Source organism: Colossoma macropomum, unplaced genomic scaffold, assembly GCF_904425465.1.
Source record: "Colossoma macropomum unplaced genomic scaffold, Colossoma_macropomum, whole genome shotgun sequence".
In the NCBI taxonomy this organism is placed as follows: Eukaryota; Metazoa; Chordata; class Actinopteri; order Characiformes; family Serrasalmidae; genus Colossoma; species Colossoma macropomum.
Window position 1 is genome coordinate 16,798,109 of NW_023494806.1, and position 19,379 is coordinate 16,817,487.

At 39.4% G+C, this 19,379-nt stretch overlaps 1 protein-coding gene across 5 annotated transcripts in view; it reads left to right on the forward strand.

The window, feature by feature from the left end:
* Positions 1–19,379, forward strand: part of edil3a (EGF-like repeats and discoidin I-like domains 3a) — a 253,694-nt gene that overhangs the window by 165,752 nt on the left and 68,563 nt on the right. For all 5 annotated transcript variants that reach the window (XM_036598750.1, XM_036598752.1, XM_036598751.1 and 2 more), the window contains 3 exons: positions 15,529–15,684; positions 17,340–17,484; positions 18,565–18,749. In XM_036598750.1, coding sequence (XP_036454643.1) covers positions 15,529–15,684; positions 17,340–17,484; positions 18,565–18,749 — 486 coding nt within the window. The remainder of the gene's footprint in view (positions 1–15,528; positions 15,685–17,339; positions 17,485–18,564; positions 18,750–19,379) is intronic.

The following is a 19,379-nucleotide window of genomic DNA, read 5'->3' on the forward strand; positions in this document are numbered from 1 at the left end:
ATCAACAAAACATATTGCTGTTGTCAGAACAAAACCTTGTGTCTCCGTTTTTCAGTTTTTGACATAATTCGAAAATGCCTGTTGGCCTTTATATTGTGTGTAAATTTCATGATGAATGGACCAAAAGAAATGGCCAAAAATGACTAGGAAAAAAGTCTGGTTCCATTGACTTACATTAAAAGTAAAGAAGGTTTTTCCTTTTCCTGTAAAGTTACCATTTTGGAGATACAAGGTTTTGTTCCAACAACAGTTATATACTTTGACTGGGGGTAGCCAAACTTTTGCATACAACTGTATATTGCATCATTAGACATCTTCACCAGTACTAATGAGCAAAAGAGAGAATGCCTTTAAAATATATGTGGCAAGTTACAGAAATAATTACAAGGTAAATTTATCAGTGACATTCAGCTGTTATTTCTCTGCTATTCAGTAAGACAGTGTTAAATGTAGCTAGTATATAACCAGCATACTTTACAGCTAATTTTCAGGTTTGTTAGCATTTAAACAGTATTGTTATTATTATTTGTAGATTATTTTGTAGATACTACATTGGCTGTTAAGAAAAGGTGTAACATTGTCAGTGATTAATAAAAAAGTGGAAGAATAAGCAGGAGGACACATTATTTCTTACAAATGAGAATGCTAACTGCTAGCAATATTAGGCCTTGTTCAGACTGCCAGCCCAATTTGATTTTTGGTATATCTAGATTGTATCCAGATTAATTTTTGATGGTCTAAATAGCAAAAAAAAAACAAACAAAAAAAAACAACACATTGACAGTCCATTTTTTTTGTTGTTGTTGTTTTTGTTTTTTTGTTTGTTTGTTTGCTTGTTTGTTTTGTTTTTTTTTGGCATATCAGATTCAAAACACATTTGGAGGTGGTTAGAAATGCCATTTTAATCAGATTTTTACAGATCCATCTCAGTCTGGACGCTCTGGCAACTCAAATCAGATTTCAAAGTGTCTTTTGCATCACTATCAACATGACAAACAATGATAATGTCTAATCTAGAGTAATGGAAGTGCTGGGATTCAAGAAGACAGCCAAACATTCATGCTTATACTAGAGAATTCTGAAGAACACGGAGGGCGAGATGATGCACCTCCATCTCTCCTGCATCAGTGTTTGAAATCCACATCACCAGTGTGGCTACATAGTGATGCCTACATCACTACCACAGCAATGCAGAATGGTCCGATCTGATCACTTGCAAATAACAATGCGGACAGTCATCTCAAAAGATCTTCCGATTTGCCTGCAGTCTGGACAAAGCATATCAGAGAGATACTGAATTCTGGTCCTGGAGATCTGCCACACTGGTGAGTATTTGCAAGTGATCAGGTCATATTTGTGTGACCAGACATCACCAACCTCTCCACACTGGTTGCTGGGGTAACGACATTGGCGTCAGTGATTATGTAGATACGCTGGTGACGCAGATTTCAAACGCAGACGCAGAAGAGATGGAGGTGCGTCATCTCACCCTCCAAACTCTTCAAAATTCTCTGGCATAAGTATGAATCTTTGCCACTCTTCTTAAATCCCAGCACTTCTGTTACTCTGATTTCACATTGTTGTTGTTTGTTGTGTTGCAAATGATGCAAAAGACACTTTGAAAACCAATTTAAGCAGCCAGAACATCCAGACTGAGATGCATCTGTGAAAATCCAATTAGAATCACATTTCAAACCACCTCCAAATATGGTTTGGATCCAGTCAGCAAAGATTGCAATTTTTTTGTTGTCCAGACTATCAAAAATCAATCTGGATACAATCTGGATATTCCAAAAATCGGATTTGGCCCATCAGTCCAAACGAAGCCTGAGATCAATGCTATGATTACTAACACTGAGAATGATGTTACTGGAGACAAACTAGCATTCTCATTTGCATCTATATTTTGTGAAGAGTGAATGAAAAAAAATGAAGGGCACTTAATATCATGCTAATGAGATAATGCTTACTGGTCTGGAGCCAATATTTCTCTCTTGATGTTAGAATGTGATACCAAACATTTATGTTAACCGTAGCAGAAGTGTTCTTCTTCCACCGATGCCTGTATATAAGTAAAAATTAGCTCGTACGCTTGTCTTGGATTCCCTGCATTTTATCTCACAAAGGTCTGTCTCAGCTGGGGCGGAACATCAGAACCTATCCCAGCATTTTCTGTATCTCCACCTTCTGACTTTCACATTGCCTTCTGAGCTACAAAAACATCCGCGTTCTGCCAGCCAGGCCTCAACCAGGATTGAAATGCGTAGTGCTTCAGGCGACAGATGTAATGCAGGCTCTTTCAAATAACACTGGAGACTAGAGGCAAAAGATAGTAAGTGGAGGGAGTTCATGTCTCATAGGCCCAAGACGGATCAACACCACTGACTGGAACGCTCACCTTTATAAACACGAGCTGCTGTTCTGAAGAGGAATTTTTAACTGAATGCCATGAACTGCTCAAGACTACAGCAGGTGAAGCTGATACCACGATGTGAATATGACTCAACAGTAATACTTTATTTTGATATTTTCACATTTTTTGCGCTTTACTCATGCTTACCTTGTCTTTAACTGAACTTTAATTAAATATCTTTCAAATTTCGACTCTTTATCTCATTCAGACGCTACAGCTAGCTCTCACTCTTTGACCTTAAAGTCCCAGAGAATGTAATGAAAAATTTGAAAGCTATTTGCCTGATACCAAACTTCAGTGCTATATTTGATTGAACAAAATAAAATACAAAAAAAAAGATAAAACACTGCTTAAAGACCAGCTGGATTCATTAAACAGACTTGACTGCCAAGCTGTGGTCTGATATTCTAATGAGCATGCTTGGCTGGCATCCTTCTGTCCAAGACCCCAGCCCGCTACACCAATCAAGCATTCAACCCTACACATATGAACAAACCCGTGCTGATATCGAGCATCAGATCTCAGCAGATAACTCACTACATTATCATAGTATATATATATATATATATATATATATATATATATATATATATATATATATATATATATATACACATGGTGTTTAGTATTTATTGCAGCCAGCCTTTCAGTTTTTCAAAGAAATCTGCATTTTTTTTTCCTCAGCTCTGAATCTTAAAGATTAGTTGCATTTTCTGCTTCTCACAATCCAAGTAATAGTATAAATTCAGTAATGTCGAGGTCTGGACTCCAGCAGCTTGTCTGCAATTTTTCTTCTTCTTTGTCTAGTTGAGTTGACTTCTCACAGTGGAAGGATGGCCAGAAACAGCTGTGATTTTGTTCAGATCTGAAGAAAGAGTGGAGCTTCATTTTCTCCTCTCAAAGATGAAAGCTTTAAATGCTGTTTATCTGATGGTGAACTTGTTTGGTCTTTTATGGCTAAGAGTCCCATTTTCTCTGCATCTTTTAATCATTATTTCAGACTCTAGTTTTGGAAATTTCTGTTTTTTTCACTTTGCATTTCCAGCCCTCCCCTTCCCCTGTGCAAGTGGGAAATCCTATGTCTAATTTCTAATCTCTAATATCTAGTTATACAATTAGTTAAAAGATCCATATTTGAAAGCATAGATAAATGTAAAAAAAAAAATCTTTATTATGCAAAATAGTTAAAAACAGAACTTAACAATACATAGATAAACCTGAAGTGTTTACACAGAAACACACGGCACTTTCTCTGGCTCGGCAAAAACGGTGCTGAATGTTGTATCTCGTCCACTCATGCTGCATCTCCAAGTGTCAGACTCCGCCCGAGTTTAGTAAATATCACCGTCATTCATACTGTGGTAGCAGTGACTTTCAGCATTGTTTTCTAGCTTGGTTGAAGCGTAGGCCCAGAGACCCCGCTGCTGAGTCATGCAGCTGACCGATGGAGGCACACCGCAGGTGGGGCTACTGGAAGCAGCTATGCAAAAGGCTAAATCAGGGCTAAAGTCTATCATTATACCCAGAGTATGGCGGTTCATCCACATGTCTCTCTAATGTTCACTTTCTCAACAAGAATCTGGACATCCATTAACTCAGACTGTAAGTAACTAGACAGCAGCAAACAAGTGATTACTGAAAGCATCCTGTATCAGCCATTCAGGTAAGGGGCTCCCATTAGTGTGTTTTTGCCACGAAATACTGCCATTACAGATTTTGCCATGAACATTTACTGCAGCTTGTCATCCCACACCGCTGTTGTTAAGTTCTGTCTACTGGCATGCATGCACACGTCAGAGCATGTGTGTGTCTGAAATCGCCCTGTAGTGTCGGTCAAAGGTATAAGTGTCCCCACCACAAATACTGATACTGCATTTAAGTATACAGTACTGATACAGTATCAGTATCAGTGCAACACTAAAATAAATGAAGGGTGGATTTGGGAGGGATATGCAACATCAGCCTTGTGATTGGTAAGCTTGAATCTTATTAGTTTTACCCATGATTAGGACCACCCAATTTATAAAGGGGAGAAATTCTGTTGAAGTGCATGTAATCATTCAGTTATTCATAGCCTATATCATACATGCATACTGAGTGCCCACAAGAACAACATTAATTATATGAAGACACCTTGTAAGCACTGTAAGCGTTTGTAGATAAGCTATAGGAGAACATTTAAATGAAGTATGACTGAAATTATTCATATACTAGACCCAGCATATGTAAAATATGCTAAGAGCCAACGTATCTCTTACCTGCACTCCATCCATATAATTTATCCCTGTTTGTTTTATATATGAAGTTACAGTAATTCATTCTCAGAACAGATGGCTGAAAACAAAACATCCATTAAATATAGAATTTTTTTTTCATGTTTCTTCATCATGACACATCCCTCGCTCTGTCTGTCCCTCTCTCTATGCACACACACAAGTATTGCTGTCTTTGTGAGATATTTCCATTGACTTCTGTAGTACTGTAGCTAATAATGCTATAGCTGTCCCTGACCCAAAGGTAAACTACAATAATCAATCATTTGCTTCTTCAAATAAAATAATGTGTGTTTTTTTTCTAATGAGGATAAACCAGATTTCTCCATAATGTCAAACACTTGGTGTTTTCATCATCATTTTGGGACTATTTCGTCCCCACTAGGCGCTAAATACACACTCACCCACACATAGGCACACACTAACCTGCGAGAAAACCAATGCTAATGTGCTGTGTAGGCGTGTACTGTATGCTCTCATGGCTGCCAGCTCGCAGTTCTGTGCACCACGCTTGACTGAAAATGATCCCTGTAGACACCAGCAGCAACCAAACCTTTGGAGAAGCACCAGAAACCCCCTGTGGGGACATATTTCTCTCTGAAGAGCAGTATATGATAGCACGCCTGCTAAACCGCATCACCACCACACTGACAAACGTGGATATATGAAGAAAGCTGAAAACAACTTAAAATGACTCAGTGGATTTTGTCACATTTTTGACTCAACGTGCTGGTTAACCCTGTTTCGATTTCGTGATTTAGTTAACTTCACATTGAAGAGCAGAGAGGGAGACTGTAGAATGGGTTATTATGTTAGAGGACTCATTTTGTATTACACTAAGGCTGATTCAGGATTGAATTCAAACTGCAGAGTTGAGGCAGAGTGGCAGTGTGATGGATCACATTGTACTTGGTGATGACTGAAGCAAGAAGCAAATTCACATCAACCATCAGAGTGGGGGAAACATGTGATCTCAGTGATTTTGACCATGACAAAATTGTCGCAAGATGGGCTGGATTGTGTATTTCTACATCTGCTGATTTCCTGGGATTTTCATACACCACCACCTCTACAGTTTACTCAGAATGGTGCAATAAAGAAAAAACATCCAGTGAGCATCAGTTCTGACAGAAATGCCTTGTTAATGAGAGAGGTCAATGAAGAATGGGCCGACTGGTTCAAGATAACAGTAAGACTATGGTAACTCAGATAACCACCCTGTAAAATTGTGGTGAGCAGAAGAGCATTTCTGAATGCACACTGCATTGACCCTTGAGGTGGATGGGCTACAACAGCAGAAGACCATGTCGGGTTCCACCTCTGCCAACCAAGAACAGAAAGCAGAGGCTGCAGTGGGAGCCAAAACTGGACAGTTGAAAACTGGAAAAACGTAGCCTGGTCTGATGAATCTCAATTTCTGCTAAGGCCCATAGATGGTACAGTCAGAGTTTTGCACCAACAGCATGAATCTATGGACTCCATGGATGAACTACAACATTATAGCTTAGTCCTTAGTTTTTTTTTGTTTGTTTGTTTTTTGTTTTTTTTTAGCTCAAGTTGAGTTTTTGCAGATACTTTCACTTCTACTCGAGCCTTCATTCACTAGCAATACTTTTAACAGTAACATTGAAGTATTGATGTGAATTTCATGAAAAAAAGTATAGCAGGCAGCTCTTTGGTTCTGTAAGGTTGTTTAAGGTTAATTGTTGGAGCCAATTCTCACATCAGAAGAGCCATTTTGTGTTGGTGTATTTGTTTTGGTAAATGAAGACAGGACAGATAGTTAGATCGTTTGATGTTCTTGCTGGAAATTCATCAGTATTCTGTAGATCTGAATGCATTAATATTAATTTCATGCAGTGCAACTTCTCATCTGATATGCACACCAGAAAAACTCAACTACATGTCAAGCAAAAGCTGTGCATCAAGCAAATGCTAATTGGCAATCGAGTAGGGCGAGATGAGCTGCAAACAACCCGACCCAAACCACAACTACAACCCCAAATCAGAAAAAGTTGGGACATTATGGAAAACGCAAATTTAAAAAGAATTTAATGAATCTGGAGGAATTTCAGTGCATAAAGGGCAAGGGCACAAGCCTAAGCAGAAAAACTGTGCTCTTCAATCCCTCAGATGGCACTGCATCAAGAGCCATCATTTATCTTTAGGTGATATAACCACATGGGCTCAGGATTACTTTGGCAAACCTTGGTCCAGCACTATAATACATAGTGACATCCACAAGTGCCAGTTAAAACTTTACTGTGCCAAATAGAAGCATTATGTTAACCATGTCTAGAAGCGCTGTCAGTTTTTGGGTTCAGACACATCTGGGACAGACCATCACACAATGGAAATGCATATTGTGGTCAGACAAATCAGTGTTTTAGGTCTTTGTTGAAGAAATGGATGCTAAAAATGAACATCCAGACTGTTAATAGCATCAAGTCCAAAAGCCAGAGTCTGTCACGATATAGGGGTGTGTCAGTGCCTTTGGCAAAGGTAACTTACACTTCTGTGATGGGACCATTAATGCAAAAAGTAGATTTTGGAGTAACATATGCTGCCTTCAAGATGACATCTTTTCCAGAGATGCACCTGAGTATTTCAACAAGAGAATGCAAAACTACATTCTGCACACATTACAGTGTTACTGTGTTTATTTTGAAAACAACAACAACAACAACAACAACAACAACAACAATAAAGGTAACCTCAAATAATGTGTTGTTGTATTATTATCAATGTAATGCAGGTCAAAACTAATTTACAAATCACTGCTTTCAGTCTGAATTTTACTTTTCCATACTGTACTAGCTTTTTATGGTTTCTGGTTGGAGCTTTAAAGCAAAAGGAGTAGCTCAAGGATCAGCTGGCAGAAGAGAAGCTATGTTACAAACATTTATACGACATTATTGCAAAATATTACAAAAACAGTGAAGTGAGTATTTATTCTTGAGACTTTTGTACATTATGTTGGACACTGCCCCTTAGCACATATGATCATGTCCACGTTGCCTTTACACAAAGTTCTAATTGCATTGCTTTACATACATTGTGTAGCATCTTGTTGTTTTCACATTCATTTAAATAGAAAAATATAATACACAATCATAAGATTTCTGTACTTAGAAGGTAGAGTAAGATTTCCTTGAACATTTAAATGATAGATTGGTAAAAACAAATCATCCCAATATGGGTAACTTTGGCTGAGCTAAAAAAAACCTAGTGGTGCTACTCAATGAGGGCCAAACGAGAATGTGTGGGGACAACCTTGAGGAATTCTGGGCTGAATGTGGTTGGGAATATAGATGTATTAGGGTGGGAACAAACCCCCAGTTTCAAGCCCTCGTCCACTTGGACTCATCAATTCCCCTTGGGGGAATCCCCAGCACCATCTTAAGGGCTGTTCCAGTACTTTATTAGCTGAAGTGAAGGGTGTTAGACAGTGGCGTTTCTAAAGAATTTTACCAGGGGTGGCAAATGAGTGACGGGGAGTTTCGGCAGGGTGGCAGTTGGTGGCTCATTTTCAATGCTCCTGTAGCAGGGAAGGGGGGGTGCATGTTTGTAAGTGCGAGTGGAGGGGTGCCGTATCAGTTCCGCTGTTTGCCAATACTATTCGCTACAAGAAAGTGAGAGCAGGGGGTGAAGTGTTGAAGAGTTGTTTTGCTAATAACCGATAGACATGTGCTCACAATGAGAATGTGTGAGGGGGGAGCATTGCAGGGGAGATGAATGTGTGAGCACAGGGGTGTAGAGTTGTTCCATTGACAGCAAATAACTCTCCTCTTAAAGGCGCAAACACCCACCCCACAGCGAGGTGGAAGTCAATGACCCTGGGGTGGTATCTGGGGTGGCCAGTCACATTTCAGGATAGGCATTGGCCACTCTGGCCATCCCTTTAGAACTACACATGGTGTTAGATGAGCCCTTGGAGGGGCGAGAGATTGAGCAAACACCAGTATTGACTTCAGTAGCAGAACTTGCCCAGAAATCATTGTGACCTGACATATTTTCCTTTTCAAACCCCAAAATAATGGTGGACTAAGCTGTTTATAAGCCATATCAACTATTTTAAAATACTTACCATTTCAAACATTCGATTTGCTGGACTTTAGATTAAATAAGTCTACCTGTTATACACAACTGCTGATACAACTTCATTACTTCACTCTGATAGCTGGCTCGCTAGCATGCTAAAGGCTACATAGCTAACAAAAACAAAAAAAGGTGTTACACCACAGTTGTACTCCAACTTTATAGGCAGACAAGTTTATAGCTCAAACTTCTTAAAAAATGTTTTGCTTTGCAAAGTTTGCATGGCTAGCTGATTAGCTCACTGAGGCTAACCTGCCAAGAGTGAGTGCATTCTTTTTGTATAATTCGCTCACTGTCCCTCCCCCTCTTTCTGTATTGAGTGGCCACTTGTGTAACATAGGAATGATGCACATCCGAGTGGTGTGGCAAAGTGGGTGAGGGTATGTTAAAAAAGAATTGAAATGGGGCCAAAGTGAATGTAAAATTTCAAAAGCACTTGTTAACATTGTCTAACGGAGAACAAGTCTGATGTTAGCTCATGAATGTAAATTACCACAGCTGAAGTCACCCACAAAAAAGACTCCAAGCAAACATTTTTATGTGTGTCATTTGCAGAGAAAAACAGTTCCATTAGCTAACAATAGCGTTTCACTGGTTAGCTTGTTTTGCTTGTGTTATTGATTGTGCTCTGGAAGTTAAAAGAGTGCAGACTCAAGGAATTTGGGAGAGGGTTTTAGAGGGTGTATCCTTCTTTGCAGCGCTTGCAGACAACAAGTTGTCTCCAGATGTGCATCCTTGTTACTAACTCAATGAAAAAAAGAGCCTGACAATGAAGTAGCAATACCTTTACTTGTGTGTGGTTTTAAGGCTGCTCCACCCACCTCTGTACATCTGTATATATAAGGTTCTCGCTTTCCCTCCTCCTCAGCCCACGCCCACTCTGCCGCCCCTTCCCATCTCCCCCAGTGGCTGAAGAATTGAGATGATGATTGCTAAACGACTCTCGCATGACTGCATGTCAGGCTGATGGACGGCCTCTGGGAGCCGCAGCCGTTTTGTGTCAGTCATCTGCGGCCCAAACAATTTCCACAAAACTGACGAATGTCACGGCGGCAGATGTTGCCATCGCTCGCCTTCTGCAAGTGTGGATGCATCACTATTAGGTGAAGTGACTCCAACATCTGTGGCCATTATGGCCTTGATGCATCACTCCAATTACCAATGCTATGGCCTTTTAGTCACGCCTGTCTAATTGGCCGCCGTTGTTTTGGTTTTAGGGAGGCAGCGCCAAAGGAAATTTAGATTAATAAGCATAGAGTAATTAAAAATTGAAGGCCTCTTTGCAAAAGCAGTGAAAGTCAGCTTGGCACAGTAGATATCAACAATAGATACTGTAGAAAAACATGCAGATTTTGGCTCCATAATACTAGTACACTACAAACCTACTACACTGGTTGCATGATCAGCACAACACAATAAAAATGTTGATAATCGCAAGACGACATGAGATGTTTTATAAAGTACATTACTCAACATAGACAAGGACTTGCTACACTGACAAATATGGCCACATCATGTTTAATTTATAACACTGTTATGAAGCATTAATCCCAAATGATAAAGCTGTAGCCTATGAACAACATATATCAGGTCTATATGTATCTTCCTGGCCTGAGTGGCTGCAAAGATTAACAGCTAACTCAGTTCTTCATGTCTCCAGTCATGAAAGTCTGCTTAATAGAAATCATTCATCAAAAAATGTATCATTTTATCATTAATACTTCAGTCACAGTAGTTTGCATGTATATGAACATGTATCTTCATACAAATGGGAAAGTGTGTATGAAAACAACTACTTAACTATGTATCATCTGGGGTCAGACAACTATTGTCCCTTGACAGCAATAGAAATATGAAGAAGAGGACACGTTCTGAGATATCCAAGTCACTAAGATTCATGCATGGAGATCATAGTTCATTTCTCTTTTACATACAGTTCATTTATAAGGAAAAGCAGTGGGAATCCAATGAGATGAGTGTTGTTGAAGAGGTTTAAATGGGAAATGACATTGTTTGTGATGTCTGAGAAATGTTTGAGCTATGACGGGGGATATGCACATAAATGCCAGTAATCAATTAGCCATTTCAGATGCCACTTAAATACTGAAATTGCTATTTGGGAATGTGTTATGCTGCATTAGGGAATGTCATGGATAAAAAAATACAGGCCAACCGTTCAGTAAAAAAGCTGTTAATGGTTTTAACAGAGCTGTAAAGTGCCACAGTTCTGCTCATATTTGTGATTAATATTTTTGAGAAAACATTATACTTTGATAGTGTGAAACAACAGTGCCTTAACATGATTGAGAAGACAGAGGTAACATGGTTGTATCTAGGCTAACTGCTGTACCTGGCATCAGCTAGCAACAATAATGAATAGATATTTCTTACAGATACTCAATGTTACCACGACACATTGCCGCATTATCTACAGAAGAGAAAAAAATCTTGCATAGAAGCTCATGAGTCATCACCATCTAGCTCTAGTAGTAGCTTTTTAGGATCATTAACTCATCTGAAGGGGCAGCCTCAGGTCTTTTGCAGTGACCAAAAGATCCCCTTGGCTACCTTCTATAAATTTTTGTTTTCACCTCTACTCTGTTCACCTGTTTGTGTATTATGCATAAAAGCAATGATGCATTAATTTCAGCCAAAGCCTTTTATCTACTCTTTTTTCCCCTGCAGTTACCTCTGGTTAACAGCACTGAGGTACAACATCATCACTGAGGCAAAGATTTCAAATAGTTTCTAAAGAATTTCAATGAAATGGGTCAGGAAAGATCTATCTATCTCAAATTTGCTCAGATCATGCCTTTAATATTTTGTTGATTGTATGCCTGTAGGAGGGAAGACCCCCTTTAATGAGCAGAAGCAGGAGTGAGAGACTGAGGAATAGGAAAGAAAGTAAATGGGGATTGAGTGCAAAAACTTTGTCTCAGGAAATGGAAGGAAGTTAGATTGGAATGAGGAGGAACTTCAGTCATGGCCCTTATTCATAACTCCATGTGGTGTTGAATCCCATTCAGTTTTGTCAAAGAGATTGTGAACTGTAAAGCAATATCCTGTATTTGGTTTTCCTATGGGAACATTATTTTATGATTGGATACAGTAAAAGCTATAATAAAGTAGTTTTCACATTTCTAAAGGGCAGCACTCAGAAGGCTATCTAACACCTACATGAGCCTTTCATCACAACTGATAAACATACACTCTGAAAAAAAAGGTATTTGGATAAAAAAACAAAGGGTTAAATGAATGTAAATAAACCATACATATACTGTATTTTAACACTGCTGTTGTTAATTTACATCAATTGAATGTAAATTAACAAAAACAAATGATCACCTTTATTTCACATTTGCACTTATTTGAGCAGTTGTTGTTGCTGTTATTATGATGGAATGGAATACTGTATGTCAGAATAACTAGTGAAACTGTTGAATTATAGCAAAAAGCTGTATTTCTAAGAAATTAAATTTTACAGATTTTTTTGTTGAGAAAACTTACTTTTACTGTTATTTTTTTTTTCTGACATTCTGCTGCTGCTGTTTTTTTAATCATATGTAAACATTTATAAAGGTTTATTCCAACACTGCCTGAAGCGTAATGACATCAAAATGGACAGAAGCAGCATTTTATGATTTCTCCTGCTTGTTGGAATAAGAAATGTTTACGTAGGTTTATGTAAGCTGTCATGAAAGGCCTATGTAGGTGTCATGTAGTCTTAGCAGAATTTTCTGTTGAGCCATTAGCAAAAAATGAATGTTATTTCATTGCTATAGATGTGCAGCAGTAAAAAGTGAAGATGTGAATTCACATAGAAAATCTCACTGGAGCAGGCCAAGTAGCTGGCAGTGTGACTAACAGCGATCCAGCAGCATGTGACTTACTACCAAACATGTCAAGCCTACACACCATAGCTTTAATTGGATTTTTAAGAAGCCCAAGAGGCTTGTGGAATGACTAAATAATCCCCTTCACAGCAGATGGAAACGCGTCCCGAGACGTAATGATACGTATTTGTCTTAGGCATGCATGTTTAGCGTCTGTTTGCCATGTGGTCATGGGCTTTTGATTCATCTCTGACGAGATTGCTCGGATGGAAGAGAAACACCTAGCCTGTGATTTGTGCAGACCGTGAAAAGCCCCAGAGCCATTGATCACGAGCTGTAAGAGGGTGAATTAGCTGTCATCAAGTGCAGCTGACTGTGGAGCTCTCACACACTTACACTTTCCCTCACACACACATGCTCATATCTTTCCACTCAATGGGAACAAGTCACTCTTCACCATCACAACTATTACTTTGCCTTTATTTCATAACTGTCTGTTGGAAAGCACAAGACATAGCGTTGACTGATATATTGTATATACAGGCATAAATAGTGCTCAGTAGATTAGTCAAGAAATGTAATCTGGTTACAAACTACATGATCATCTAATCTATAACAAAAAAGGCCATCAACTTATTTCGTTGTTTATGCTTATAGATATGGAGCATTAATGTACTATTGACTGATGAATAAAGAGCAACACTGGTTATTTTGATTGAGAGATTTTGGCCCTTTTTTGTTGAGTTGAACAGGATTAGGGATGCATCAATACCAATACTAGTACCAGACATCCATCTGATACCATGCACATTTACTCATATTTCTAAAAAAACTGTACTAATACCAACCTGATACCCCCTCATATAAGCCAAACAACTCAAACTGGCAGTGAATAAGAGTCTGTTTACACAATGAAGTGCTGCTGGCACTGTGGCAGTCAGAGTCACTGGTCAGTTTTACCCTTCCACCTTGGCAGATGTTCTTATTTTCTAATATTCTTAATGTTCTTAAAAGTTAATTTTGGTGGGAAAAAACAAACAAAACAAACAAACAAAAAAAAACAGAACAAAATAGTAAAATACCCAAAGAAGTATGTCAGGTTTGTAAATCTTAGTACAGTCTGCACTCAGGAAGCAGCGGCTCATTAACTTTGTTAATGCTATCATCTGACATCATGATACTGTTCAATATTTTTGAAAATATCAAGACAATGAACTTTGTCAACTATCCAGCACCAGCTAGATGTTGTTGTCTTCTCCTTTTTCTCCCTCCCTCTCTCTTTCTGCACAGTTGGATAATCCCCACCCCCTCATCTCAGGTAGCTCAGAGACAGAGTTTTACCTCAGGCATGGCACCGCTAGCCTTGACTGACTGCTCTCACTTGCTGTTTGAAGGTAGACTAAATGCCTCAATGCAGTCCCCAGGGTCTCTAGCCATTTTCCTATAAGTAAGACAGACGAGATGTGGCGCACAAACGGCGTGGGAGTTGTTATCAAAGCTCCATTACTTACGCTTCTGCTGTATGCTCCTGCTGTGTGCTCAAGGATGACAGTGTATGTGTTGACTCAGTTTGGAATGAGATGGATTGAGACTTCACCATAAGTGCAAGGCCCCGTGCTTATGTATGGACAAATATATTTGTATGCTGCCCACAACAGTTTTTCCATGTATTTATTTCTTCGTTTATATGGCCAGGACCCACTTAAGAACTCATCTAGTTTGCAATGTAGTCCATGTAGTTACTGAATAAGCCTAAGGGTGCAATGAGCCTGGGATTTTAATAAGTAGTGGGCATGGTTTTCTTTGTTGGCGAATAGAAAACTTTAGAGCGTTGGACCATTTTGTACCATTGTGTACCATTTTTCCATTGTCTGTTTTTACTAAGTGCTTGATCAACACTAGTTAGTTTCAAACTATCCTTTTACTAAATGTGGTTGCAGCACAAGTCATTAAGTTGTGTTTAACTAATGAGAACTAACAACTGTGTACATCACTTTCACATGACAATGACATGTTCACAACCAATCAGCAACAGCTTGTTCTGACTTGTTACATCTCATGGAAAAATATTCAGTATAGAAAAGAATGGTGTGTGCAAGTAGTACTGAGTAAACATGAATACCTGTAGTCATTGTTTATTCATTAATAATTCCTTGTGACAGCCAAATATGCAGCTTTTTAACAACAGTTTCTGGTCAAACAACACATTTTTGACGTTTCAGCAACTTTCACTGAACTGAAACTATATTTTTTGTTCAAACCAGGGTCATGATTAGAGCTGTAAGTAAATCAAAGCGTAAATCATTTAGTGTTTTTAGCTTTGAACCAAAAAATGTTTGAGGTGTACATATTTGTTACTACCAAGCTTTATGTCAAGCCTGGCTTGTGTGGTACCTTTGCTGGGTTATAGAATAAGACTACTGGAGATACATGAGGGTTTGTTTTGGGGGCCAGGGCTTGTTTATGTCTGTGAAGTGCTATGTTATGTAGTGTTGTTGTTTTAAATGTTGTAGATTGCAAAGTTGTGTAAGCTGCCAGCTGTAACAGTTTACTTGAATCTCACTACATAACATTGCATAATGATACCATAAACATGTCATGGCAGATGTCATGTGCTGTCATACGTTGTCGTGATATATGATGTCTAGTAATGTAACACTGTTGTGTTACCATTACTGGTAATTCTAATGACAGGTGTCAAAATGTTGGATGTTATAATTGACTGGCACTGAATGTATAGACTCTAAATTACAGGGCTATGTTGCATATGCAAATGACAAGGAGGCTCCATGCATCTGCCTCTTTCCGCTAATCTCCCCCTCTCCCTCTTTTTAGTCTGCCCTTTGGTGAGCCTACGTGAGAAGGTCACCGCTGATTACCTCTCTCTGTTTCTCTCTCTCTCTGTGCCCAGATAAACCTGCAGAGAAGGATGCGGGTCACGGGGCTGATAACCCAGGGGGCCAAGCGCATCGGCAGCCCAGAGTACGTCAAGTCCTACAAAGTGGCCTCCAGCGACGACGGAAAGACCTGGAGGACGTACAAAGTCAAGGGCACGGACGAGGATATGGTGAGATGCCTTTTTAATTAGCGGCCCGGCTAGTCTTTCGCACCACTTCAACCCCCAGCCCCCCTCCTCCACCTCTCGCTTTAATAGCTCTTCAGATTGGATTTTTTATACTGTTTGGGGATGAAGGAGAGCCACAGGGGGCCACCGAGGACGTGTGATGCTCCATCATTTTTGACGGGACCCCTCCCTTCGTTTTCTATTACCCGCACTCAATTCCCACTCATAGTTTTTTTTTCTTTTGGTATTTTTTATGATCTCCTCTAATGACTTTGGGAGGGGATGGCTACTCTCTGCTGTATCATTGTCTGCTTTTGTCTAGGATGTTCTTTTTCTTGTCCCGTGTCAGTTTTATTTGTTCAATCGTGGCGCGCCGGACGCAGGGTGGACTAGGATGAAGTCATTATGGGCTCTTTGACAGTAAAGTACTGAGGAATAGTGGGGCATTGCTCCCATAGGCTAACAGCCATTTTTTTCAACAATATGTAAAGTATATGGTAATTTGTATTGTGACAAATAATATAATAGCCTAAAGTACCTTCTTAAATGGACACACCTACTAATAGAAGGGTTTCTTTTTTTTTACTATTTTCCAGAAGTAACAGATGAAATGATTTAGTTATTAAAAATGCTACATAAATCAAACCTATATAATTTTCTTTAGTTGCTCAGATACTTTTCTTAGATTAGATACTTCTACCCTTTGCCTTGATGCAGCTTTGCACACTCTCGACATTCTCTCAAGCAGCTCCATGAGAAGCTATCTGGGGTGCTTTTCCAACAGACCTGAAGAAATTCTACACACAGTACTGTGCAAAAGTCAGAGACCACCCATTTAGTCAGTCAAATGGTCACAGAATACAAGTAATTTGCTTTTCAGCTTTAGTGAAAAGCAGAAAACAAAAATTCAACAAAACGTTACACAAGTCTCAACGACTAAATACCCATCTGTTCAGTTTTTAGTGTGTTTGCTCTTTGCCTTTCTATTTAAGAGAAACACTTTTTTTTTTTCTTTTTTCAAAAGAATCTGCAGGGATATTTTTCCACAACTTCAAAGTTCAGTCTTAGAACTTGGTTAAATATTTTCCTTCTCATGATCCAAGTTTTTAAAACCAATTCAATGATGTTGAAGTCTGGACTTTGGGGTGACCAGTTCATTGTTCTGAGAACACCTGAAGCTTTGAGGTATCTTCTCACAGTGGAAGGATGGACAGGATCACCTGTGGATGTTTTCCCACCTGAAGCAAAAGTGGAGCTTGATTTTCTCCTCTCTCAAAAACGAAAGCTTTAAGTGTTGTTTATCTGATGGGGACAGTTCTGGTGGTCTACCAAGACTTGCACTGTTGTTAGAAGTCCCATTTTATCTCTATACCTTTTAACCATTTTTTGAAATTCCAGGTTTGGAAACTTTTTTTTTTTTTCCACTTAGTTTCCTTTGAGGACCCCTTCCTTGTCCAAGTGTATCAATTTATATCAACTGTGCTCATACAATGCAAAGGAGTGGCGTTTTTGAGTGGTGTACAAAATACACGCTGGAAAAATAATGGACTTATGAGGTGTTCTTATGACAGTGACATAAATTAGATCTCTGACCACAAGTGTAGCTGTGGTATGTTTATTATGAAGACTGAAATCTCTGTCTGGCTGACCACATGCAGATCTTCCGGGGAAACGTCGATAACAACACTCCCTCGGCCAACTCCTTCACGCCACCCATCGAGGCCCAGTATGTGAGGATCTACCCACAGGTCTGCCGGAGACACTGCACTCTGCGCATGGAGCTGCTGGGCTGTGAACTCACAGGTCAGACTGCACAGTGATTTTTCTGCAGCTTATTTTCTCAGAACTCATTCCAAGCTAGGGCATGTCCAAAAAGAAATGCTGATATAAATTTTAGGGAATTCCAAATTCCAATAACCCGCGATATTGATTGATATACTTTAATAAAGGTCAGAAATGAAACAGACTCCAAGTCTGTCTCCTAGTCAGCTGTGATGGGTAATTCTCAATAATTAAATTTCTTATGTGAACCCAAACAGCAGAAAGACAGCCTTAAACAAATAGCTTAGCAATACATCAGATTTGCCCAATTCTTCACTTATCCTAGATGTAGCTAATTAGCCAAGACATGTTTGAAGTCCAAATGTTGTTTCCTTAGTTTAGAACTGGAGCTACGAGGCCAACATTGCTAACAAAAACTAGAAGTCAGTAGTCACCCAAATCGCCCAAATTGTTTCTGTAAAACAAATAAACCTCAAATCTTTACAAACAACTGTACAAGCACTGTGATCATAAACCAACCAAGAACTGTTTGTTAAAAATTTTTGATGTTTTCAGAATGATGAACAAAGTTGTATATTGTTCTAAAATCTGTATATCTTGGAGCATTAAAATCAATATTTAGAATTCCAGTGATGATCAAATCTCAGAGCAGATATTTTAACCCCTTAAAATTCCAGACGTATTACATACTAAGGCTTATTATTCCGTAACTATAGGGACTCCAATGCAAACTGGTTGAGCTATTCTTAGGTTATAGAGGTGTGTAACACTGATGGGCCCTGGCCTTTTAAGGGGTTAAGACAAAAACATAATGTGAATAGATGATCCCAACTGTTAAACACTAGTGTGGATGTGCATTAATTTGGTGCATACAATGACTCGATAAAACAGTCATTCACATGGCTGCTTGCACTTGGCTCCAGAAGTGACCATTTGCCCCTACAAAGCATTTTCAGCCACAAAGACTCATTTAAGTACCTTTAGAATGTAGCAAAGGAGCTATAAGACCTCCTGAAGCGTGAGTCGATTTCCATGCTTGACATTCAGCTTTCCACAATGCAGCGGAGACCCGGAGCTAATTATAAGCTATTAACTCTGCAGGATGCTCCGAGCCACTGGGGATGAAGTCTGGCCACATTCAGGATTACCAGATCACGGCATCCAGCATCTTCCGAACGCTCAACATGGACATGTTCACCTGGGAGCCTGGCAAAGCCCGGCTGGACAAGCAGGGCAAGGTCAATGCCTGGACAGCTGGACACAGTGATCAGTCCCAGTGGCTACAGGTATGATGACCTCTACCTTTCACTCATCACTTCTTCAGCTCTGCTGGAGATATTTGTTCACCTTATAAGAACAAACTGCTTGCATCAGGTTTGGTGGGGTTCGAACGTCATTCCTAAAGCATGTGCTGGACTTGGTTCAGGTTCCAATTTCACATTTGAGTATTCAGATATAGCCTCCATCTTTTTACTCAGCATTCTGGGTAATTGTTCTTTTTTTGTTCGCACCACTAAAAAACAGTTTTTAATCTGAGATACTGGAGTCATTCACTCGTGTTGTTGACGGAGGTCCACATGGCCCATGCTTGTGAGAAAATGGATGTGTGTGAATTAAAACAGGGAATGGATTTGGGACAATGCAGCCAAAAGGATATATAGATTTAATTTATGTGGTCAGAAGCACTTTATATCATGTGTCATGGACAAGCACAGCAAGGTCAATGCCTGGACAGCTGGACACAGTAATCAGTCCCAGTGGCTACAAGAATGATCTCCTCTACTTATCACTCATCACCTCTTTTAGGTAAAAGTAAAAACAGCCATGTGGTTAAACTGACGTAGGTGAGCATCCTTCTATAATAGCACCACACAGTGTAAGAACAACACTAGGTTTTGTAACGCTGGGTTGATGAA